Here is a 26,796-nt window from a genome sequence, read left to right as displayed (position 1 = left end):
CCTAATTTATCTGTGCGCTAGTGTCCTTGTTTTACTAACAGAGGCTGAGACCCACAGGGGTTCTCTGCTAGCTTCAGGGGTGCCACACTCAGGCAGCCGAGTCCCTCCCCCCCACCTCCCATTGCCTGTGGAGCCTCGACCCCTTCAAGGGAAGGGTGTCTGGAGTGCTTAGGAGAGACAGACATGCTGAGCTCGCCTTTAGTTTCCTGTAAAATAAAAAATAAGGAGAAGACCACGAACGAGCAAATCAGTTTTAAATTCCAGTTTTCCTTCTGCACCGGGGTTATTTGATATCCGTGCAGCTAGTGACTGTCTTTCCTTAATACAGCGAGAGGGGTATTTTTTAAGGCACGCAGTCATGGCATGTCAGCAATGTGGTCAGACGGCAGTGGGGATGTGTAAGATTTGTGCTGAACCGACAGCCACTGCTACAGCATCTGCTTCAGTGCCTTCAGTTTCAGGGTCTGATGCGGTTTCTCGCAAGTTAGTGGTTCCCGTTTTGGTGGGTCCCTCCACCATTTTGGATCTTCTCTCTTCGGTGTCTGAGCGGCTTTCGCGTTTCCCGCTTCAGCAGTCTAAGTCTTCTCCACTGCAGGTGAATGAGCAGGGAGGATTCTCCAGAGGGGGATTTCTTCTAGAATGTGTGCTGGACGTGGATAAAGCATTGCTTTTAAAATAGTCTAATCCATCCTCAGAGCACTCTTCGGGTACCTCTGGGAGGATTTATTTTGTTGTCAAGTGGCCTAGGATCTCCCAAGATCTGGAAGAAGAGGACATTTTGGATGCAGACCCTGACTTGCAAGATGGTGAGGAGGAAATCAGGATACTGATATTCTTCAGGATACTGAAGGTGGTTGTCAGCTTAAGGATGAGCTGCCTCCTGGTGTGGATCCCTCAGCAGTAAGTGTGTTTTATAATGATCAGTTGCAAGAACTTATATCTAGTTTCTACTACTTTGAATTTTTGAAGGGGAACCGGTGGCCAATGAGGCATGTAAAATAACCCCCTAGTGGAGGGAATTAGGAAGTCCAGAAAGACGTTTCCTATGCATCAGGACATTTTTCAGGCTTGGGATGATCCTGATGCTCCATTTTAGGCTCTCTAGATCTATGATCCAACTTTATCCGGTACCAGAAAAGCATAGGATGTTACTCAGGCTGCCAGTTCTTGATGCTGTAGTCTTGACTGGTACTAAGAAAACTACAGTACGGGTGGATGGCGGCTCAGATCCTCAAGACTCTTTACAAGAAAAAAAACAGTTTTGACGTTTTGGCTCTGGTGGTGCAGGCAGCTGTCTGTGGTTCTTTGGTGGCCAGAGCATGTTTTCGGTGGTCTGAGAGGGTTATTGGATAGAGCTTTTGATGACTTACCTTTGATAGGGAAGTCGCTAAGATTGAGATGGATTCTGCTTTCTGGGTAGATAATCTCTAAGATTTATTTCGGGCTTTTTCAAAGTCTGCGGCGTTGGGCGTGGCCGCACGCTGTTCTCTGTGGCTTCACAGATGGTCAGCAGATGCAGCTTCTTAATCCAAGCTTAGTAAATTTCCTTTTTGGGACTTCTTTCTAACAGAAGCCGTGGGCATGGTTTTCAGCGTTTTAGAACAGATAGTGTGGCTAGTATACAGAATTCACATTTCTTCCAGAGGTTCCAGTCCTTGCATGGAACCAGATGTGGAGGCAGAGCTGCTGGCCCCTCCTCTCAGTCCCAAGGATATTCTTCCCATTGGCAGTGTTGGGGCTGAACCTCTGATTCCTGTGGGATTTCAATTTAACATAGTTTTGTTGGATGGGGGTCCAGATTACCTACGAACAGTGGGACCTCGAGGTTATTCAAGATATGTACATCTTGGAGTTTTCACGGGCTCTGCCAGATGCCTTCCTGGAGTCTCCTTGCCATTCTTGGATCAAGGCAAGAACAGTCAGGGATACCTGAACAGGCTTCTCAATTTGGGAGCAGTCTGTCCAGTGCCTCCCTCGGAGATCGGAACAGGCTGCTATTCCATTTACTTTGTGGTACCGAAAAAGGAGGATTCTTTTTTACCTATTCTAGATTTAAAGGTTGTGAATCGAGCCCTCTAAGTCTCCAGTTTTTGCATGGAAACTCTTCATTCCATTATTGTAGCAGTTCACTCTGGACAATTCTTAACAGCTCTGGACTTAGTGGAGGCCTTCCTTCACTTCCCGATCCATTCAATGCATCATAGATCTTTTCGCTTCGCAGTTTTGTACAGGCATTCTCAGTTTCATGTGCTGCCTTTTGGGCTAGCAAAAGCTCCTCAAACTTTCACCAAGGTTGTGGTGGTAGTGGCAGCAGCTCTTGAAAGGAAAGAGTTCATCTATATCTGGACGACTGGTTGATCAGGGCAAAATCGTATCAGGAAAGTTCTCAAGTCATAGTCTGAGTAGTCCAATTTCTGGAACCCCTTGGTTGAGTGCTACACCCTCTCAAGAGCTGTTTACTATTGTCACAGACTCTTGACTATCTAGAGGTGTCTTTCAATACTCTTCAAAAGTGAGTGTTTCTTTCACAGGCTGAAAGGATTCATATGCTGAAAGGACAGATGTGTGACCTCCTGCAGAAGTCGGATCCATGTACAAGAGACTATCTTCAAGTCCTGGGATCCATGGCAGTGTACATAGAAGTGGTTCCTTGGGCTTGAGTGCATATGAGGTCTCTTCAGAGGTCTCTACTGTCCCAGTGATCTCCTCAGTCCATCTCTTTGGTGATTAGGTTACCACTTAGAGTGCTGGAGCACAGGAGTCTACGCTGGCTGGTGGCTCCAGCTGTCCAGTCTGTCCAAAGAAGTTCCCTTAGATCCTCCCCAGTGGGCAATAGTAACCACTGATACCAGTCTCAGGGGCTGGGGAGTTCACTGTCTATGACAACTGACGCAGGGCCTTTGGTTCCAGAAGGAAGCTTGCTGATCAATAATTTTGTTAGACACCAGAGAAATTTGCTTACCAATGGCAGCGTTTATGAATCTGATTGAAGGCAAGCCAGGGTGAGTCCTGTGAGACAATGAGATGGCAGTGGTCTACATCAATCGGCAAGGAAGAACAAGGAGTCATCAGTTGGAACAGGAGATGGCTCTTCTTATCCATTAGGCAGAGATTCCCCTCTCAGAACTTTCAGTGTCTCCTGTGGTGGGGACATAGAATGTTCAAGCAGACTTCCTCAGTCAACAAACATTAGACCCAGGAGAATGGGTTCTCTGTTTGACAGCTTTCAACAGTATTGTGAGTCACTGGGGAGTACTGGTCATGAATCTTATGACAGTCTCAATTCCAAGGTGGCACAGTTCCATAGTTGCAGAAATGATCTTGATATAGTGGTCATCGATGCTCTCATTCAGTCTTGACCATCGAGACTTCTTTACATTTTTCTTCCATGGCCTCTCCTGGATTGTCTGATACAGGAGATCGAAGCTCTCAGGGGCATGGTAGTCTTGATAGCTCCAGACTGGCCGCAAGGACCATAGTATGCCGATCTAATGCATCTAGTAGTAGACTCAGCTCTGAAACTTCTGGAGTCACATGCATTTCTGATTCAAGTTCCTATAGCTCTCCCAGTTCCAGCTTGATTTGGTCTTATCTTTTGACTCTTGAAAGGGCTCGGTTGAGAAACCGAGGTTACTTGGCATAAGTGTTTGTCACAATGCTTCATTCTCAGTGACATTCTACTTCTGGTTCATATTGGGACTTGAAGAATTTTCAAGGCCTGGTGCGCAGATCGTGATGTGGCTCCCTCATGATTTTCAGTGGCACAGGTCCTGGATTTTTTTGCAAGATGGTTTGCAAAGGTTTAGCTCTCACTTCTCTTAAAGTGCAGATTTCAGCTTTGACTTGTTTTCGAGGCTGGGTCAGAGGAAAATTGTTAGCTCATTATCCAGACGTGGTTCATTTTCTTTATGGAGTTAGTCTTCTTCGTCCTCCATGTCAAGCCGCATTTCCCATTTGGGATCTCAATTTAGTTCTTTTAGCCTTTACTCGACTGCCCTTTAAACCTCTATCTGCTGGTTCCCTTGAAGCTCTGACTCTCAAAGCTGTGTTTTTGGTAGCTATAACTTCAGCAAGATGTGTGTCAGAGTTGCAGGCTCTTTTGTGCAGGTCTCCCTTCCTGGAGTTTTCTGAAGACAAAGTAATTTGTTGTCCAGTTCCTTCCTTCCTAAGGTTTTGTCAGTGTTTCTTTTGAACTAGTCAGTAGTATTACTGGTGTTGGGTTTGTCCTCTGACTCGAAGGAGCAGAGTCATTTGCAAAAGCTGGACATCAGGAGAGTTCTTAAACAATATTTGCATAAAACAGAAGAGTTTAGGCACTCAGATTGTTGTTGCTGTTTTTTTTGTGCTTCTAGATGGTTCCCGAAAAGGACTAGCAGCTTCTAAGGCCACCATTGCACAATGGATTCAGAAGATGATTGCTTCTGTTTATCTTCATTCAGTAAATCCATTCCAGACAGAGTGAAAACACATTTCACAAGAGGTCAAGCTTCGTCATGGGCTGAGAGTTCTTTGGTTCCTCCATTAGAAATCTGTATAGCAGCAACTTGGTCTTCATTGCATTCCTTTTTCTGACATTACAGGCTTGATGTACAGTCACGACAGGATGCTCTTTTTGGTGAATGAGTGCTTACAGTGGGGCTATTAGGGTCCCTCCCATAGATGCACTGCTCTGTTACTTCCCATCACTCATTTTCTGGGCCAGTCCGGAGGGACGCTAAGGAAGGAGAAAATAGATCTTACCTGATAATTTGCTTTTCTTTAGTCCCGCCAGACCAGCCAAGAGCCCTACTTCTGCTTAGTTTCTTTCTCTATGCAATGTTCATTCGTTTGGTTTCTAGTTGGTTCTGTTTCTTTGTTTACATTTTTAATCTTTTTCAGTAGAAAAGAAAACAAACAAAAAAGAACTTTTGAAATACGTGGACTTTTGTGTCTACAATCCAGTAATGAGAACTACATGTCATAAGTGGCTGCTGAAGTTCGCCAATTGCACATATATTACTGTTTCTTTCTTTTCCACGCTCTCCTGATTTAAGACAGTACTGGTTCTACCTCAAGTGGGGCAGAGCTCTTATTGGCTATCAGAATTCTCAGTCTCCACCTTCTGGTAGGCGTGCACAACCCATCAGTCATTTCCTGGGCCAGTCCAGAGGGACTAAAGGAAAGCAAATTAGCAAGTAAGATCTAATTTATCCTTTTATGTTAAACTATACCTGCTGTACATCACCTTGGGTGAATTACTTCATAAAGGCAGTTACTAAATCCCATTAAATAAATAAATTATAAAAACAGACTTCACTTTTAAGCATTCATTATTGGGGCCAGCATGTTGGCTCAGTTCTCACATGGTCCAATCCTCAGCATTCACAACTTCAGCACAGAGGGTATCCCACTTATTGCAACCAGATACAGGGTCCATGAATGTTTAGTACTTAATAAGACTTGATATACTGCCTTCCAATTGAAAAATCAAAGTGGTTCACAATTAAAAACTATGAAACAATAAGAAAAGAATTGCAATAGTTTCATAGTTTTTAATTGTGAACCAATAGTGAATGCTTAAAAGTGAAGGCATTATAATATATTTGGTCTTATTTTACATTCATTCCATTCACATGTCAGATTACATTTATGTTTTTAATGTATGTCCATTGTTTATAGACCCCTGATGTAGGCTTTATGCCGAAACACAGCACTGTGTTGGGTCCTGAAGAATAAAGATATTATTCATTGCATTCCTCGTCCTGCTGTTTTTTGGGGGGGAGAGCGCTGCTGATCACACTACTCCTTTTGCTGGTTTCTTCTGATGTAGTGATATACAGTCCTCCGCTTTTGCATTGTCCCTCCACATTTGGAATCAACCTACCATTCAGCAATTTTTTTTCTGTTCCCTGTCCTCTAGAAATTTTCTTCACTGGGGACTTGACTGGAGAGACAGAATGATGTGTGTGTGTGTGTGTGTATGTTTCAGGATCAAAGGTGTAGCCAGACTCGGTATTTTGGATGGGCCCTTCCACGCGCATGTGCCCCCTCCCTCCCAACCACACACCACAAATATCTTCTCAGAGATATTTTTTTTCAAGAACCTAAGAGGATTTTTTTTTCACCTACCCAACATCTTCTCCCTCTCCTCTGCAGCATCCCGGCATCTGCGCTCCTGTCTCTGAACTATGTCCCTCCCCGATGTTAGTATAGGCATCCTTGGTGCAGGCTTCCATCTGCCATGTCCCACCCTCGCTGATGTCATTGCCTATTTCCTGTCTGGTGGAATGAGGCAGATGGAAGTCTGCGGGCCAGCGCAAGCAGCATGAATGAATCACTGAAGGCGCCGAGGACACCTATACTGACACCGGGGAGGGAAGGGGTTCAGAGACCAGAGTGCAGATGCCAGGATGCTGCGGAGGAGAGGGGGAAGAAAGCAGTGTGGTGCTGCAGCTGGGTGGGCCTGTGCCCACCCAGGCCCACCCATAGCTAAGCCATTGTTCAGGATACGTGTTTTTATCTTCCTTGTCTCTTTCCTGTTGATGCAATAATCCAGTAATGACTTCATGTCATAAGTGGCTGCTCAAGTTCGCCAGTTGCATAGATCTTACTGTTTCTTTCTTTTCCACACTCTCCTGCTTTAAGACAATACTGGTTCTACCTCAAGTAATTCCAAACGTGAATAGTGAACAACTGCGGTAGTGATCTAGAGTTCTGGAAGGAGTCATAGTGTTTGGCCAGGGACTGCAATAACTAGGCAAGTGGAGTTTTAAGAGAATGTTAAACAAAGAGTGGAGTGGAGGAGTGGCCTAGTGGTTAGAGCACCAGTCTTGCAATCCAGAGGTGGCCGGTTCAAATCCTGCAGCTGCTCCTTGTGATCTTGGGCAAGTCACTTAACCCTCCATTGCCTCAGGTACAAACTTAGATTGTGAGTCCTCCTGGGACAGAGAAATATCCAGTGTACCTGAATGTAACTCACCTTGAGCTACTACTGAAAAAGATGTGAGCCAGATCCCAGCCTTATTCCTATAGGGCTGGAAATATAAAAGAGGAGAAACACAGTAACACAGTAAATGATGGCAGATAAAGACCCACACGGTCCATCCAGCCTGCCCAACAATAAAGATCCACACGGTCCATCCAGTCTGCCCAACAAGGTGGTCAGAGCTGCACCCACCACACTGTGCAGGACTGAGTCACCCATGCTTAAATGCTGGTTGTCAAGTCTCCAGCATGCCAACCACATAGGCAGCCAAATATAATGGGGATGATATGTGGTTATAACCAAGACTCCAAGTATTACTGACAGTATTCAACTTGCCAGTCAAGATGTCTCCCCCCCCCCCCCCCCCCCCCCCCCCCCCCGGAGCTGCACTCACAGCAGGTGATAATAAAGTGATCTACAACACTGAAGTTGCCAAAGCTTCACCTGTCTTTTTTGCCATTTGCGAGAATCAGTCCATAGAAGTCTGTCTGGCATCAGCCTTGATTCCCCCAATGCTGGAAAGACCAAATCTTCTTTCACTCTTTTGTCATGTGCGGGGCACAGACCATAGAAGTCTGTCCAGCATCAGCCTCAGTTCCCCCATGCTGGATTTGAGGGAAAGAAACCACTGGGCCAAAAAAAATGTATTTATTATTAGCATTATGAAAGTGTCATCTCTATTCAATTACTTGCTTGGTTTACATTTAACGTGCTTCCTCTATTGTGCCCGAATCTCATGCAACGTGTTGTGCTGATATCCATGGCACTTCTGTGGAAAACTGAGTTGTATACAGATGATGCTAATTGCCTGTTGAGTTAGTGTGGAACTCAGTTAAAGTCACTGTAAATCTCTGAGAAATGCACAAAACCTGGCCTTGAAATTCTGTTGCAGGGTACCGCTTGGATCATCTAGCAAAGTAGACAGGAACCACCATGTGTGCCTGCCAAAAATATCAAGATTTAAAGTAAACGCAGAAAGCTCTTAAGCTGAAATGATACCTTAAAAGGCAGTATTCCTCACAAGTTGCTTTATTTTTAACTGATTTGATCATTTAATATGAAACTTGGTAAAGCAGAGAGACTGCCCTTTGGTGCTGTAGGTACACCAGAACATTTTCAACTATTGCAGGTCAATGTCTGGGGAAAAGGCATCAAACCCCCCGCTTGGCATTGGCCTGGCACAAAAAACAAGATGTGAGACCAGTGAAAGTAATGGAGTCACTGATCTCCTGTATCTGGCTTCCCACTTGTTCTGTCTATAAACTACTCCCAGGAATTACTACTACTACTACTACTTATCATTTCTAAAGCACTACTAGACGTACGCAGCACTGTACACTTGAACAAGAAGAGACAATCCCTGCTCTCGACAGAGCTTACAATCTAATTAGGACAGACAAACAAGAGATAAGGGAATATTAAAGTGAGGATGATAAAATAAGGGAATCCAGTTACTTCACAAAAGAAAATAACAGTTCAGCCAGAAAATGCTGGTTCTCCTTACTGTTACTTGAACCAAATTTATTTTGGACACAAGAAAGGTGTATTGGTCTAAAGTTGTCAAAATGCGTGTGGAGTGTGAAAAATTGCATATGAAACTGGAAGTCTGGGCATCCAAATGGCAGGTGAATTTTAATGTAGACAAATGCAAAGTGATGCACATTGGGAAGAATAAAGTTATATGATTCTAGGGTCCACTTTAGGAGTCAACACTCAAGAAAAAGACCTAGGTGTCATTGTAGACAATATGCTGAAATCTGCCCAGTGTGGGACAGTAGCCAAAAAAACAAAACAAAACAGGATGCTAGGAATTATTAGGAGAGGGATGTAAAATAAGACCAAATATATTATAATGCCTCTGTATCACTCCATGGTGCAACCACACCTTGAGTACTGTGTTCAGTTCTGGTCACCGTATCTCAAAAAAGATATAGCGGAATTAGAAAAGGTTCAAAGAAGAGCGACCAGAATGATAGAGGGGATGGAACTGCTCCCATATGAGTAAAGGCTAAAGAGATTAGGGCTATTTAGCTTGGAAATGAAACAGCTGAGGGGGAATATGATTGAGGTCTACAAAATCCCGAGTGATGTGGAGTAGGTGGAGGTGAATCCATTTTTCACTCATTCAAAAAGTACAAAGACCAAGGGACACTCAATGAAATTATGTGGAGATGCATTTAAAACAAGTAGGAGGAAATATTTTTTCACTCAAAGAATAGTTAAGCTCTGGAACTTGTTCCTGGAGGATGTGGTAATAGTAGTTAGCGTTTCTGGGTTTAAAAAAGGTTTGGAAAAGTTCTTGGAGGAAAAGTCCATAGTCTGTTATTAAGATGGACATGGGGGAAACCACTGCTTGCCCCGGGATTGGTAGCATGGAATTTTGCTGCTAATTGGGTTTCTGCTAGGTATTGTGACCTGGATTGGCCACTGCTGGAAGCAGGATGCTTGGCTAGATGGATCATTGGTCTGACCCAGTATGGCTATTCTTACGTTTTCATCAGCAACAGTCTCGACATCTATAACTAATGCTATCTGGGTATTTTATTTATTTATTTAAAAGGCTTGATATACCCATATATAGGACTAGATTCAGTAAATGGTGCCAAAAATAATCCGCACAGAGCGCTATTCTATAAGCACTCTTCCGAGTTAGGCGTCATTTATAGATAGTGCTTAGAGCCAGTTTCCATGCCAAATCTTGGGCGCAAGGATTTATACCAACTGAAACCTGGTGTAAATCCTGGCATGAAACTACAGTGTAGTAAATTTACTACTACTACTACTATTTAGCATTTCTATAGCGCTACAAGGCGTACGCAGCGCTGCACAAACATAGAAGAAAGACAGTCCCTGCTCAAAGAGCTTACAATCTAATAGACAAAAAATAAATAAAGTAAGCAAATCAAATCAATTAATGTGAACAGGAAGGAAGAGAGGAGGGTAGGTGGAGGCGAGTGGTTACAAGTGGTTACGAGTCAAAAGCAATGTTAAAGAGGTGGGCTTTCAGTCTAGATTTAAAGGTGGCCAAGGATGGGGCAAGACGTAGGGGCTCAGGAAGTTTATTCCAAGCGTAGGGTGCAGCGAGACAGAAGGCACGAAGTCTGGAGTTGGCAGTAGTGGAGAAGGGAACAGATAAGAAGGATTTATCCATGGAGTGGAGTGCACGGGAAGGGGTGTAGGGAGCGACGAGTGTGGAGAGATACTGGGGAGCAGCAGAGTGAATACATTTATAGGTTAGTAGAAGAAGTTTGAACGGATAGGGAGCCAGTGAAGGGTCTTGAGGAGAGGGGTAGTATGAGTAAAGCGACCCTGGCGGAAGACGAGACGGGCAGCAGAGTTTTGAACCGACTGGAGGGGGGAGAGGTGACTAAGTGGGAGGCCAGCAAGAAGCAGATTGCAGTAGTCTAAACGAGAGGTGACAAGAGTGTGGATGAGGGTTTTGGTAGAGTGCTCGGAAAGAAATAGGAGAAAAATTTTCTTCACCCAACGCGTAATTAAACTCTGGAATTCGTTGCCGGAGAACATAGTGAATGCGGTTATCTTGGCAGAGTTTAAAAAGGGGTTGGACGGTTTCCTAAAGGACAAGTCCATAGACCGATACTAAATGGACTTGGGAAAAATCCACAATTTCGGAAATAACTTTTATAAAATGTTTGTATGTTTGGGTAGCTTGCCAGGTGCCCTTGACCTGGATTGGCCGCTGTCAGGGACAGGATGCTGGGCTTGATGGACCTTTGGTCTTTTCCCAGTATGGCATTACTTATGTACTTATGTAAGTTAGGTGCAGATCCATTGAATTCTATAATACTGTGCACATCTTTAATGAATGCTCATACCTACCATGCCCCGACCAAGGCCTTGCCCTCTTTTGAGTTATGCGCTACGGGGCCCTTTTACCAAGCTGTGCAAAAGGGCCTGCGTTGGCATTGGCACATGTTTTTCACACGAGCTGAGGCCTCCTTTTACCACAGCAGGTAAAAGGGAAGTCTTTCTTTCCTGTGGAAAATTTTTTTTTAATATTACCACTAGCGCCAGAAATGCTGCACGCTGGGGGTGGAACTACTGCCGGCACCTACATTGGGCCAGCGGTAGTTCTGGATTCCCACTCGGTAAGCCCACGGTGGGCTTACCGCTGCTTTGGAAAAACGGCCCCTAAGTGCCATTGGTGAGACCCCACTTGGAGTATTGTGTTCAGTTTTGGAGGCCGTATCTTGCTAAAGATGTAAAAAGACTGGAAACGGTGCAAAGAAAAGCTATGAAAACGGTATGGGATTTGCGTTGCAAACCGTACGAGGAGAGACTTGCAGACCTGAACATGCATACCTTGGAGGAAAGGAGAAATAGGGGTGATATGATACAGACGTTCAAACAAACCTTTTCCGGAGACGGGAAGGTGGTAGAACTAATGTCAGGAAGTATTTTTTCACGGAGAGGGTGGTGGATATGTGGAATGCCCTCCCGCGGGAGATGGTGGAGATGAAAATGGTAATGGAATTCAAACATGCGTGGGATAAACACAAAGGAATCCTGTTTAGAAGGAATGGTTCCGTGGAATCTTAGTGGAGATTGGATGGCGATGCCGGTAATTGGAAACAAATCGGGAGCTAGGCAGACTTCTACGGTCTACGCCCTGATCGTGACTGAATAGATAGGGATGGGCTGGAGTGTAAATTTTAAGGGGCTTCGATGTTAGCTTCAGAACTTAGTACAAGAACAGTACTGGGCAAACTTCTACAGTCTGTGCCCTGAGAAAGGCAAGGACAAATCAAACTCGGGTATACATATAAAGTATCACATACCATGTAAAATGAGTTTATCTTGTTGGGCAGACTGGATGGACCATACAGGTCTTTTTCTGCCATCATTTACTATGTTACTATGATTGGCCAGGAGTTGTTCCTAGCTGGTTAAATGGTTTTAAATATCGGGGGAATGAGTACACTCACACATTTGGACCTTTTACAAGATATGTCAATTTAGACTTTGGCATTTGTGCAGAGTTGGGATTGGCTCTGGGAGCCTATTTGATCAAGGCATCTATGTTTACAAAATAGGCACCTTTTTGGATGTCTCACTTAGGCATCAGGTTATAAAATCAAAGCCATATATTTTGTGCACCTGTTGTGTGCGTGCACATATCCCTGGACAATTTTGCAAGAGCAAGCAGGCAAAACAGCAAAGGAGACACACTTGATTGCTATGTATACCTGTATACTGTTTCTGCATATCTGAGATGGTTCAGATTTCTGTTTGGTTCCCCATTCGCAGACGATCAAACACTTTAAGAAATTTCAACATTTGTAAACCACAGGGACTCCTGAGGCAGGCCTCTGCGGCCAAAACACGATTCGTGTCGAGTCCAGCACTTATTGTGGAATAAATTTCTGATGTGAACTCTTAGAGTCCGTTGGTTGTTTTTCATCATCTTTTTTGTCTCTTTCGCTGTTTTGCCTGCTTGGTGTGACCTGCGCAAAGGGATTGGTTTCTTCTGTACTTGTTGATCAATTTTGGAAGAGCCCATTTCAACATGAAAACAGTATTCTATCTGTTCAAATCTCCTTTACTATTGGATCTACATTGGTTGCCAGAGGAAGCTTGTGTCCATTTTAAAGTTTGCATCATGGTCTACAAAATCCTTTATGGACTGGCTCCAGCCTACTTGTCAAATTGGGTTCCGACTATTGCCAAAGAGAGAGGCCCTTGAGATAAGTTGCGTCTTCATTTTCCTAATCCTAGCATATATAAAACCTTTTTTTTCTGCTAGTCTTGTTTATCAGGGATAAACAATGTGGACCTCTCTTCCATCCCATCTTAGAAGGATTCGTAACTATCCTGAATTTAGGAAATCATTAAAATCTTTTCTTGTTAAGAAATTCTTAAAAGATCAGTGAATTTTAATCAAATTCTATATTGGTGCTGCTTCAAATGTTCTTTGAGTTAATTTATTGAACTTCTAGACGTTTTTATTAATTTTGTTGGAATTTGTTATCTAGTGATTGCTATGGACAATTTTATTGTTAGTTCCCAGTTACAGCCTGTTCTGCTTTTCTTTGTGATCTGCACAGAACTCTTTGAGTAGCTGCAGAATATAAGAAGCAATGCAATGTACTGTAACTTTAAAATTGCCCCCAAAGGACAGGGAGAACATCCTGCTCCCCTGAAACACCCAGGAGCTTCAGTGTCCCCGTGAACTCTAGCTGCTATCTCCAACCTACTTCAGTTGACATGAAAGGCTCCTCCAGATGTCTCTGCTTAGGGGTCCAGGGCTACTCCTACTCAGTTGGAGATGGATATTGTCTCTGCATTGACACAGTAGATGCATCTCTTACCTCAGGGCTGAGTGGTGGCAGCAAGAGGCTGATGTATCAGGGCCTCTATTGGCATCACCATGCTTTTGTGCATTAACAGGCCCATGAAATGCTTTTAGCCCTTTTTAGTTAACCTCTTTTTCAATGTTTATTGAATTTTTGTGTTTAGAATTCAAATAGGGTGGTCTCATTATACATCAAATAGTGTAAATACAAAGTCTACAAAATTTAGAAAAGAAACTTAATTTAAACAACATACAGTTCATACTTTGGTAAGGAGACGAGACAAACTGCTCATAAGATTAATCACAGATCTAGAAATAACAAGATTTATGTTCATTCAGAGCAAATTAAACCTATTTCTCACTTTTCTCGTATATCTAAAAATAGGTGAAAAAGAAGATAGAGTTTAACGAAATCTAAACATCATTTAATAAAGTAGCAGAAAGGCCCATCTCTGATTGATGATAAAGCTGGATGGCAAAGTCTATACTCTGTCTTTTGTTCAATATCGTACTCATGGACTTCTCATCTTCCCTGCCAGTAGCATATGCTCTTCTCAAAGATTGAGCCATGCATGTATAACACATGGCCCATACAGTGACACTGGGAATAGCTCCTGTCGGGAGTGGCGCAACTGTTAAACTGCCATTTGCTTTTCAGCACATAATGCCTTCAGCTTTATAGTCACTAGATTTCACCACAAGTGCTCTCTAAGCTAGGTATTTTTAGCATGTTTTTGTATGTTTCTAAGCCTTAATTTAGTGTTTTGCTATTTATTTATTTATTTAATTGATTATGGACATTGATAATATGAGGGTTTTGAGTCCCATATATCTTATGTAAATCATGGAGTTTTTTATGGCCTATGATGGTGATTTCTTTCAGAGTCTAAGTCCCCCTGTTTTTGTATTTTGTCACGGAGGACTTTTTTCCATTGACATTGAACAGGTGGAATTTTCCTCTTTTTTACACAATTTGGGTGGTATATTGATTTGGATTATTTTTCCCCTCCCATCCTCCTGCCATCTCTGTTCTTTAGGATAATATTGCTTAGTAGTCCTCTCTGTGTTTTGGAGAAATAGGAATACTTAGATTTAAATATAATCCTGACCCTTATTATAATTTTCATTCATTTTTCCTGAATCTGAAATTTGGTTTTCTAATACGATCCTTAGAAGTGGACTAACAACCAAATTCTATAATGGCATCAAAATATCAGTGCTGACAAAAACCCCCCACAGTGAGCGCTAAACTATAAACAGTGCACAAAGTTAGATGCTGTTTATAGAAAAGCACTTAGTACCGGGATCCGCGCAAAACTTTAGACGTAAGGATGTACACCAGTCAAACCCTGATGTAAATCCTCGGGCCTAAACAAGGCACAAATCCCCCTTATTCTGTAACACTACACATAAATTGAAGGAACACCCCTGAGCTGCCCCCGACTCTCCTATGGTCGCGCCTCCTTTTTAGATCCATGTGTAAAATTGATGCACAGGTCTCGGTGACTAAAAATGCAAACGTGAATGCCAATTAGTGCAGATAATTAACACCCAATTATTGACACTAATTGCTTGTTATTTCCCATGCCAATTGGATGCAAACCCAAATTTGCACACATAATTCTTAGTGCTATATATAGAATTTAGGGGTAAATGACTTGCTTTTATTCTTATGTAAAAGATTATTTTTTTTCTCTTTTAAGATATTTGAATTGTTCTCTCTCATCTTCTGGAATAAGTTCTTGTAATAAGTTTATGAAAAATTTTTTTTTTAAAACTGAGCACATATCTGGCCTATTACACTAGTAATCTAGTGCCCTGTTGTAAAATTCAACTTTATGGGGACCTTTTACAAAGCTGTAGTAAAAGAGGGCCTGAGCTGGCATCAGTGTATGTTTTTGACATGTGCCAAGGCCCCTTTTTACCACAGTGGGTAAAAGGCAGGGGTTTTTTAACGAAATTGATGTGCAGCATGTGAAGCACTTGCCGCGTGCCCTTTTCGGATGGGAGCACTTACCACCGCCCATTGAGGTGGCGGTAAGGGCTCCTGCGCTACCCCAGTGGTAACCGTGCAGCGCGCAGCACTGCCTGATTACTGCCGGGTACACACCGGTGCTACAAAAATTAAAATATTTTTTGTAGCGCGGGAAATGGCGCGCTCTGGGGGGTGGGAACTACCACTGAGCTGCTGCAGTAGCCCAGTTGTGTTTCCTTTTTAGTGAGCAGTAAGCCCGCATTGGGCTTACCACTACTAAAAAGCCTCCTATGTGCCTTCTGGCTCACATTTGTACATGGGATTAGTGAAATGGATAAACTTAGCCCACATACCCAACTGTCTGTATATATGGTAAGATTCTCTTATTATTGCAATCAGTTGTATTAAAAGACTCCAACGCAAATTTGTTTTTTGGCTTTGTTGTTGTACTAGCTGGCTCCAGGAAAGATAAAGGGGGAGAGGGTTGGATTTACCTCACTTTTTTCAGGATTTTTTTTAAAAGTGTTTCTTTGGATACAAACTCCCATGCCTCTGGCTACGGAGATACCTGAAGATGACACCTATGAGAGCCCCAAAAGCCTGCAAAAACTAAGTAACATTTCTTTCCGCAGGTCCAAAGCTGTCAAAACAGTCATATTATTTTGTAAAACATTTTCTTCTGGCGCCATCTAGTGTTCTAATAAAGTATAGGATGTCAGCATTGTGCATTCCCCAGTATAGAGTTTTCCAAGATTTTCAATGAAGCAAAATTTCTGTACAGTAAATGAAAGTCTTGAACAATATGGATTGACTGAATTTAAAACCTTTGCAAAAGAAGTTATAATTACAGTATTAAAAAAAAATAATTCTATTGAATTTAGCAGTTATGAAAGTGATTAAGAACAATAAGGTGAAAGGGGACAGACTCAGGGGTAACCTGAGAGAAAACGTCTTCATGGAAAGCATGGTGAATGCATGGAACGGCTTCCTGGTGCAAGTGGTGGAGATGAATTATATTGCTAATAACCTGGATAACTTGAATTCTATATATCATACGTTCAATGAAAACTAGAAACTGTATTTTTAATCGACTCCGTTCAATGTAAGCCACATAGAACCTGAGTTAGTTTTGAGATAATATGGGGCATAAATGTCATAAATAAATAAATAAATAAATAAGGGCTGTTATAGTGGCATATACTCGGGTACAATGGGGCGGATATTCAGACCACAGGAGTTATACTGGCTAAGCTAAGCTTGGATATTCATTGCCGGGCCGGTTTGGGTGACTGGCATTGAATATCCGGTTTATTTTTGGCCGGTTTGATGATAACCGGCTATGTCAATATTCAGACTTAGCTGATTATGCTCAAACCATATCTGAATAGATACGGATGGGCTGGAGTGTAAATTTTAAGGGGCTTCAACATTAGCTTCAGAATTTTTAGTACAAGAAAAATGCTGGGCAGACTTCTACAGTCTGTACCCTGAGAATGGCAAGGACAAATCAAACTCGGGTGTAAAGTATCACATACCATGTAAAATGAGTTTATCTTGTTGGGCAGATTGGATGGACCATACAGGTCTTTATCTGCCATCATTTACTATGTTACTTTTTTAAACTGGCCAAAGACATTCCACTGTTTGATGTGGCCAAATATGGCGCTAAACCCAGTTTAAAAATTGATAGCCAGTTCTATCGCACGATACAACCAGCTATCCGCTAGCTGATAACCGGGGATACTCAGCGGGGTGGGGGTGGGGATAACCAGTTATCCCCTGCAGAATATCAACAGATAGATGGTTAAGCACTATTTAACCTGTCAGCAGTTGGTCTAGATGGTTAAATAGTGCTGAATATTAGTGGGTTCCAGAGGGCTGAATATTTTGGTGGGTTTCAGAGGGCTCCCTATACTGTATAAGAGGGTAACGTTAAGATGTGTGCCTGGGAGATTTTATGTGAAGAACACTGCAATGCCCCCTAGGGTGCCCCACTGCTCTACTGGGATGTCTGTGTGGCCAGTCTACTAAGACTGGCTCCTCCTACATCCCAATGGCCTGATTTTGTGCATTTCACTTTGGGGGGGGGGGGGGGGGGGGGGGGGGGGGGTGGGGGGGGGTTAATGGTCCAAAAACATAAACTCACAGAGCACAAAAACATCTAGCATGAGGCCATTTTCAGAAAAAGAAAATATACATTTTGTTGTTTTGAAAATAGCTATATTCACTATTCAGATTCTTGACGTTTTGAGTAAAACGTCCAAAGTCGGACTTAGATGTCATATTGAAAATGCCACTCCACATCAATTATTGACTTAACCCAATCTTTTTAAACAAAAAAAAAGTTTTTAGTTGCTTAGAGGTTTTTTCAACCCTATGTACTATGTACATAAGTGCATAAATATTGCCACACTGGGACAGACCAAAGATCCATCTAGCCCAGCATCCTGTTTCCAACAGTGGCCAATCCAGGTCACAAATACCTGGCAAGATCCCGAAAAAGTTCAATACATTTTATGCTGCATATCACAGAAATATGCAGAGAGACTTAGCTTTCATTTCCAGTTCAGTTCTTCTATTCCTTGGGTCAAAGAGAGCTCAGGATCTTACAGCGGCATCTCTCACCTTAATTAAGATTTCAAGATCACCTGTTGGACTTTTTGCTCCTAAGTCTCTAGTAAAAGCTCATTTGAAGTACTCTGTACAATTCTAGAGACCCCATCTTCAGAAATACATAAAGAGGATGGAGTCAGTCTAGAGGGCTGTTACTATAATAGTCCATGGTCTTCATCATAAAACCTTTAGGGATAGATGTAAATATCTCAATACATATACTTTTGAAGAAATGCAGGAGAGAAAAGACATGATAGAGACATCTAGGGGGTAAGTTATCAACGTGGGCTACTGTTAAGACGTGTTATTTTACTGTTGACCTTCATTATTAGTAACTAGGTCTCACTGCATGAAATGGGACTTGTACTAAAATAACATGAGATAACGGTAAAATAACACGTCTTAACAGTAGCCCACATTGGTAACTACGCTCCTTAAATACCTCCATGGCATAAATGCACAGGATGCAGGCCTCTTTCAATGAAAGGAAGCTCTTGAATTAGGAGGCATAGGATGAAGGGGAAAGACTCAGGGTGGTAGACGTGAAGGGGCATAATCGAACGGAAACATCTATCTCCATGGACGTTTATCTCCGAGAACGGGTCTGTGAAGGGGCGGACCGAAGCGTATTTTAGAAAAACATGGACATTTATCTTTTTTTGAGCTGGGCGTTTTTGTTTTTCAGCGATAATGGAAACCGAAAGCGCCCAGCTCAAAAACGAATAACTCCAAGACATTTATTCGTGGGAGGGGCCAGGATTCGTAGTGCACTGGTCCCCCTCACATGCCAGGACACCAACCGGGCAACCTAGGGAGCACTTTTACAAAAAAAAAAAAACAAGGTAAACCAGCTCCCAGGTGCATAGCACCCTTCCCTTGGGTGTTGAGCCCCCCAAATCCCCCTCAAAACCCACTGCCCACAAGTCTACACCATTTCTATAGCCCTAAGGGGTGAAGGGGGGCACCTACATGTGGGTACAGTGGGTTTGGGGGGCGGTTTGGAGGGCTCCCATTTACCAGCATAAGTGTAACAGGTGGGGGGGGGGGGAGATGGGCCTGGGTCCACCTGCCTGAAGTCCACTGCACCCCCTAATAACTGCTCCAGTGACCTGCATACTGCTGCCAGGGAGGTGGGTATGACATTTGAGGGTGAAAATAAAAAGTTGTGAAACGGCATATTTTGTGGTGGGAGGGGGTTTGTGACCACTGGGGGAGTCAGGGGAGGTCATCCCCGACTCCCTCCAGTGGTCATCTGGTCATTTAGGGCACTTTTTGGGGTCTTATTCGTGGAAAAACAGGGTCCAGGAAAAGTGCCCTAAATTCTCGCTAAAAACGCATATTTTTTTCCCATTATCGGCGAAAGGTGCCCATCTCTGATCGGCCGATAACCAAGCCCCAGTTCCGCCTTCACCATGCCTTCGACATGCCCCCATCAACTTTGTCCGCATCCGCGACGGAGTGCAGTTGAAAACGTCCAAATTCGGCTTTCGATTATACCGCTTTATTCGTTTTTGTGAGATAAACGTCTATCTCCCGATTTAGGTCACAATATAGGCGTTTTTCTATTTCGATTATAAGCAGGGTAGAGTAGCTTCCCAGTAGAGGTGGTGAAAATGAGGACTGTATCTGAATTCAAGAAAGCATGGGACCAGAACAGAGAATCTCTTCGGGAGAGGAAAGGATTACAGAGCTTATTAGTTGATATGGATAGGCAAACTGGATAGGCCATATGGTCTTTATCTGCTGTCATTTCTCTCTATTTTTGTTTTACTTTCTCTATGCTGAGTGTTTCTGTTTCACACAGGAGGGATATAGAGGACCATAAGCTTACCTTATCTCTTGACCCCAGACTGTAGCTGCTCTATATTTTGCTACTATGGCCCAAAGTGGCAGAGAGGAAGGAAGTAAAAGTGGATTGGTGAAGCAGTCAGCATAGGGAATGGATGCAGAGTGGAGTTACTGGCTTTTTGCCTCCCTAGAGCTGATAGCTCTATCTCTGAGCTAGGCAAATAACCAGTGTTTTAATATTTTTTTGTATTTATACTCAGTGCTTGCTATACCACAAGTTGCCTATGAAAGCAACTATGTGGTTTACATCTCTAAAAAAAAAAAAAAACAACAATTGTGGTGGGAACTGGGCGACATGAGGGAAGGGGAAACACAATCACGAGTTAGGGGTTTGTTTACTAAAGCTTAGCTCGAGTTATCTGCAGCAGGGCCCATAGTAATAAAATGGGCCCTACTGCAGATTATTCAAGCTAAGCATTAGTAAATGGGAGGGGGGGGGCTTCTGTAAAGAAAAAAAGTTTTTAATAGGGACTTAAACTTGGGATATGATATTTCAAGACGAATCTGAGGAGGGAGAGAGTTCCAAAGGGTAGGCCCATGAAAACTAATGATAGCCTCTCTAGAAATAGAAAGACGAAAGGAGGGAACAGAAGGGATCAGTAGAAGATTGCCAGATGAAGAACAAAGTGAACAAGAGGGTGTTTAGAAGATAACGAGAGAAGAAAGATATTGGGGGAGGGACGGAATAGAGACGAGACTTAAGGGATGAGAGTTTTCCTCCTTCTATGTCTGAGGTATGTGTGTGCTTAGTATTGTATTTAATGAGAGATCCCACTGTCTCTGAGTTATACTTTTATAATGAGAAAGAGGTTCCTCTAGTCTGAGGTGTGCAGATGTTCTCCCCTCCATTCAACCCCTTCTGATGTGTGTAGGTACAATGTGATCTCTCAGTGGGAAGAAGCTCCCCACCCTTAACTCTCCCATCTCTGATGTGTGCAAGTACACTGAGATCTGTTAGTAACAGAGAGAACTCCAATTTCTCAGTACATATGTTGATGGCGTTAAGTCTTCTGGTGAGGTTTATGTCGAGGATAGTGGTTGTATTTATTTCAGTGATTATCTTTAGTCTTGGAAATCTATAACCAGTGCTCTTCTGCTAGATTGTATTGACTTTGCAAACATATTATGACTTTAAATAGCTCCTTTTATTTTCCAGGTTATGAAAGCACTGACTATGCACACCTCCTCCACCCAGGAACCTGCCTTCATAAACACAACCTTATCTCTGCTACAAAACATCACCCCCACAGCTAAGTATGAGCCTTATCTACGCCAACTGGCACATCTGGATGAAACATTGTACAAAAGCTTTTATAGCTTGTGGATAGGCCTGGTGGCAGCGAACTCCATCATATTCTTCGTGGGTATTGTGTTGAATAGTGTGGCCATTTATGTGTTCTGTTTTCGTACCAAGACAAAAATGACTTCTGTCATTTACACTATCAACCTGATTATTACCGACCTCCTGGTTGGCCTCTCCTTGCCAACACGTATCATTCTGTACTACAGTGGTGGGAAGTGCTTGAACTGCTCTTATGTTCACATCTTCAGCTATTTTGTGAACATGTATTGTAGTATTCTTTTTCTGACATGTATCTGTGTTGACCGCTATCTGGCTATTGTCCAAGTGGAGGCCTCACGCAAATGGAGAAATCCCAACTATGCCAAAGGAATTTGTGTCTTCATTTGGCTTTTTGCCATTGTCCTCACATTCTCAATACTGACAGCTGCCATAAACTACCCATCTTTCTGCCTCTTCCAGCTTTTTGCCTTGACAGTCTTTGAGTACTTCCTGCCTCTCATCATCATTACCTTCTTCACTCTCAGAATCATGTGTGCTTTGTCGAGATCAAATCTCATGAATCAAAGCCGGGAGAAGCGCATGCGAGCAGTCCAACTTCTCATCACGGTTCTCATCATCTTCACCATCTGCTTCACTCCCTTCCATGTCACTCAGATGGCCATCTGCATAAACCCATCCATGCCTCGAGATGTCAGCCTGATTGTCTATCATGTAACTGTGACCCTGAGTAGCCTCAACAGCTGCATGGACCCTATTGTTTATTGTTTTGTTACCAACAACTTTCAGTCCACCATGAAGAACATCTTCAGAAAGCATGAACCTGAGCAAGCCAGTGGAGATATTGTCAGCATGCACAAGAGCTCCAAGGGATCAGGTACAATCACAGCTATTTCCAACGCAGTAGGTTCACCTACGAATCTGCCTGTTCCCAACAGTACACAAATATGATTAACTTCTCAGCTGCTGGACAGTGGACCTATGATATTCAGTACCTCTCTTCCTTACCTTTTTTCTATTTATTTTTGTTGTCATGAATGCAACAATAATTGTATTCTTTAATGGAAAACTACTCCAATTCTGTTTGGAAAGAGAAACTGTAAGGTGACTTAGTAACCATGAAAACATAGAGCTGTATAGTACAATTTAAAATAAGAGCATTCACTAAGTTGTGTTATAGACAAATTAATTGTCATATTTTACTTTCCTCTTGTAAGGTAATAACCAAGTGCCAGACTAGCTGAGGACTTACAAGTTGAACTGAGCAGTGGTTTGGTTCAGGGAGGGCGGTTACTGAGGGAAGTCTTCCCAGTCTGTAAAAATCTTCATTCCGTTGTGTTACTAGACTGAAAATTTTGTGCCAAATTTTGTGCCTTCCAGCTCCTTGGATATTTTAAGACTCACAGTTCCAGCAGAGCTATCAATTTTCAGCAGACTTCAATGCAGTTGGATAAGAATAACACAGTGATGTTGACTGACAGAGAAATTGAGGATTTGTGAACGAGGCCCGAGACTCCTTAGAACTGCCAGGAAAGCAGATGAAGCAAGAAATACAGATATATTCAGAAGGCCATTAACAATTGACTTTGGTTTTATCTTCATTACTTACTGTTGTCAGAAGAAGGTTGTCCTCAACAAACCTCTGGTCTTCTTTCAACCTAATCAATAATGGAACTGTGTAAAATTAGCAGCTCAACTTCTTCGTAAAAAGAAGAGACAGACTATGAGGCTGTATAACCTGATAATAGCTTTGTAGGTTTTTGCAGCAAATTCAACAGTGATCATTATTTCATTTTATCTACTGCCTTACATCCAAAACAGGATATCAAAGTGCTTGTCAAGCATAGCATGTAAGACAATTATATGCAGTTTCAGAATAGCGCTTATGCCAGTGAAAAGTGCCTAATTTTAGGCATATCCATTTGCACCAACTGAAACTTAGTGTAAATGTACGCACATAAATTAGGCCCAAATCGCTGTTATTCTATGTGTTAATTCTAGGAACACCTCGGTCACGCCCATGATCCTCCCATTTCTGTGACCCCCTTTTCAGGTCGCTTGTAAATTTTAGGCACACATACATTCACACGCATAAATGTCAATTAAATCTAATTAGTGCTAATAATTGCTTGTTAAAAGCCAATTATTGGTGCTAATTAGCTCATTATTCAATTAAATGGCGCACACAAATTAGGCATGTGCCCAAATTTGTTTGCACAATTTTTGGTGACTTAGGGGCCCTTTTACTAAGGCGCACCAAAAAATGGCTTGTGCTAGTGTAGGCGCATGTACTGGATGCGTGCAGGTCCATTTTTCAGCGCGCCTGCAAAAAAGGGTTTTTTTTTTGCTGAAGATGGATGTGCGGCAAAATAAAAATCAGCACACATCCATTTTGGGCCTGAGACCTTATCATCACCCATTGACTAAGCAGTAAGGTCGCGCCCATTAACCAGGTGGTAATTGTCAGTGTGTGCACACTGCTGATTACTGCCTGGTTAGCGCAACACAGTAGAAAATACAAATTATTTTCTGCCGCACGTTTTGGACATGCGTCAAAATTAGAATTACTGCCTAGGGCACGCGGTAGCCAGGCGGCAGTTCTAATTTGACACCTGTTCTATACGTGTAGGTGCCTACACATCTTAGTAAAAGGGCCCCTTATAGAATTAGGGGGATAAGGGGCAAATCTGGATGCCACATTTTCACACCCCTTGCACGTGTAAATGTACAGAATATTAGCACTTATGCACACTTACCCACAAAACTGAAGCAGGGCACCTAAGTGTTGTTCTGTAATGGTACATGCAAATGGAATAGGGCCTGATTCAGTAAATGCACCAAAGGTTAGGTGCTGTTATTATCCATTGTAAAACAATATTCTGTAAAGAGCAATCTTAATCCATTACTCAACAACATCATTGTTGGATAAGCAGTGATGATCCTAGGTCGGCTGCCTCCCGGTGTGGATCGCCGATGCACACTCCACCCGCAGGTGCAGCACGACCCTCCCCCCCGGCACAATGGCCCCCCCCCCCCCCCCCAAGTGCATTTTTAGCTGCTGTGAGCAGCCACGCGGCTCTTGGCTCTGCTGGCTCCCTGCTCCCTCTGCCCCAGAATAGGAAGTACCTGCCCCAGAACAGAAAATGTTTTTTTATTTTCTGGTGTGTGACGCAAACCGGTCGGTAATCGGCGTTGTATACGTGTTGACCATTACCACACGGTTAACGCATGAGACCTTACCACTAAGTCAATGGGTGGCGGTAAGGTTTCAGATCCAAAATGGACACATGCCAATTTTCATTTTGCCGTACGACCATTTTTTGCAAAAAAAAAAAAAAAAAAAGGCCTTTTTTGCAGGTGCACTGAAAAATGGATCTGTGCACGTCCAAAACGTGTGCCTACATGTGCCAAAATTGAGTTACCACACAGCTACCGCGTGACTTTTGCGGTAATTTCATTTTTGCCAGGCGACCGATATGCACAGCTGAAAAATTATTTTCAGATGCGTGTATCGGACGCACGCCAAGTGGCATTTGGCAAGCGCAGGTCACTACTGCCCAGTTACCACATGAGACTTTACCACTAGGTCAATGGCTGGCGGTAAGGTCGCAGACCCAAAATGGATGCGTGGCAATTTTGATTTTGCCGCATGTCCATTTTTGGTAAAAATTTTATAAAGGCCTTTTTTACAGGCACACTCAAAAATGGATTGGCGCGTACCCAAAACCCACGCCTACACTACCGCAGGCCGTTTTTCAGTGCACCTTAATAAAAGGACCCCTTAGTTTGAAACATTTCCTGTGCCATTTTATGTCATTTTTAACCCACAACAGGAAAAAAAATCCTGATTTTTTTTTTTTTTTTTGGGGGGGGGGTTGTTCTATCATCAGTAGTGCATGCTATTGCTCAGTAATGCACACTATTTATTAACAGATGCACTTCTGAAGAATAGTGTTTGCTACTGCACAATGGTGCACACGATTAAGTATTATTATACAGGCGATGGCCAACAAAGCAAACAGGAATTATTAGGAAAGGGATAGAAAATAAGACAAATAATAATATAATACCACTGTATCGCTCCATGGTGCGACCTCAGCTTAAGTATTGTGTGCAATTTTGGTCACCACACCTCAAAAAAGATATAGTGGAATTAGAAAAAGTTCATAGAGGGTGACCAAAATGATGAAGAGGGCTCTTCAACTTGGAAAAGGGAAGGCTGAGAAGGGATATGATAGAGGTCCACAAAATCCTGAGTGAAGTAGAATGGGTAAGCGTGAATTGATCGTTTACACTTCCAAAAAGTACTAAGACTAGGGAACACGCCATGAAGCTGCATGGTAAATACTTTTAAAAAGAATAGCAGGAAAGATTTTTTCACTCAACAAATAATTAAGCTCTGGAACTCATGACCAGCATATGGTAACAACAGTTCATGTATCTGGGTTTTAAAAAGATTTGGACAAGTTCTTGGAGGAAAAGTCCATAAACAGCTATCAAGATATGCATGGAATTGTTACTTATTGGAATTCTGCCAGCTATGTGTGACCTGGATTGACCACTGTTGGAAGCAGGATACTGGGCTGGATGTACCATCAGTCTGACCCTGTATGGCTATTCTTATGTTCTTATGTTATGCAATAGTATGTATTATTGATATTGCCCCAAAAGAAAAGACATTTTTTTTAGAGCTGAACAAAATGAAAACTCCAATAAATCATAAAGTATATAACATTTTTTGGCTGCACATCCCTAATTTTTATAATCAGCAAACAACTCTGCCTACTGCCTAAAGCTGTGTTACCACCAGAAACGAGTCGCAAATTTAGGTATTTTCAATGGCATTTCCATCCTGCTAGCCACACCCACCTGTGCAGCGCAGTCTCATGATCGCATGAAGTAATATTTGGGGGGGTTGGCTACAAGTGTCAGGGTCCCCAAAGAGCTGGCTATGCCCCTCTGCCGACAACGACCCCCCCCCGCCGCCGCCGCCACCACCACCAACTTTGACCCCCCCCCTGCCGCCGACCCTCTCGACCCCCCTCCCACCGCCAACCCTCCCCCACCATCGCCTACCTTTGCTGATGAGGGACCCCACCCCCGCCAACCGAGGTCCTCTTCTTCCTTCGTTCTGTTTCTGAGTCTGACGTCCTGCACAACGTGAGTCTGACGTGCAGGACGTCAGACTCAGAAACAAAACGAAGGAAGAAGAGGACCTCGACTGGCGGGGGGTGGGGTCTCCCGCCAGCAAAGGTAGGCAACAGCGGGTTGACGGTGGGAGGGGGGGTCGAGAGGGTCGTCGGCAGGGGGGTCCAGGGCCAAATCTATGGGAGCCCAGACCCCCATGGCCCCACGTAGCTACGCCACTGGGTTAATATCTCAGAAGAGTAATCTTGAATGGCAATCACAAAGGTTGAAGGATTTGGCACAAAGGTAGCTTGTTTGACCTCTGATAAAATTCTGCAACATTTCTCAGCCTGCCACTTACATTGCAGATTTCTTTTCCAAGGTTAGTATAGAACTAAGAAGAATTAGGGAGGTGAAACTGGAAGCAAAGTCCAATTTGTTTTGAGATGCAATTGTACCAATAGCTGTGCAAGGTAAGACACTGACAAGACAAAACAGCAGGTCATCAAATAGGAAGCACTCAAAGGAAAATCATATATAAACCACTACACTGAAACGGACAGCATAATCCTGTAATTTAATGATGAAAGTACATGAAAATTACATATACAAAAACAAACATCAGAGAGAGGAAATGGTAGTTGACTTTTTTCTCC

The 26,796-nt window shown here is 42.9% G+C and overlaps 1 protein-coding gene across 1 annotated transcript in view; it reads left to right on the top strand.

Annotated features, from left to right (window-relative positions):
• The window catches only part of GPR20 (G protein-coupled receptor 20), a 60,774-nt gene extending 37,660 nt beyond the window's left edge, over nucleotides 1–23,114 (top strand). The window contains exon 2 of the mRNA XM_030190218.1: nucleotides 20,870–23,114. Within this exon, the coding sequence (XP_030046078.1) occupies nucleotides 20,873–21,964 (1,092 nt within the window). The 5' untranslated portion in view covers nucleotides 20,870–20,872 and the 3' untranslated portion in view covers nucleotides 21,965–23,114. The remainder of the gene's footprint in view (nucleotides 1–20,869) is intronic.
• Nucleotides 23,115–26,796: the final 3,682 nt, after the last annotated feature.

This window comes from Microcaecilia unicolor, chromosome 1 (assembly GCF_901765095.1).
Source record: "Microcaecilia unicolor chromosome 1, aMicUni1.1, whole genome shotgun sequence".
Classification (NCBI taxonomy): Eukaryota; Metazoa; Chordata; class Amphibia; order Gymnophiona; family Siphonopidae; genus Microcaecilia; species Microcaecilia unicolor.
Note: the sequence above shows the minus strand (reverse complement) of the source record. Positions and strands in the feature narration are given on the sequence as shown.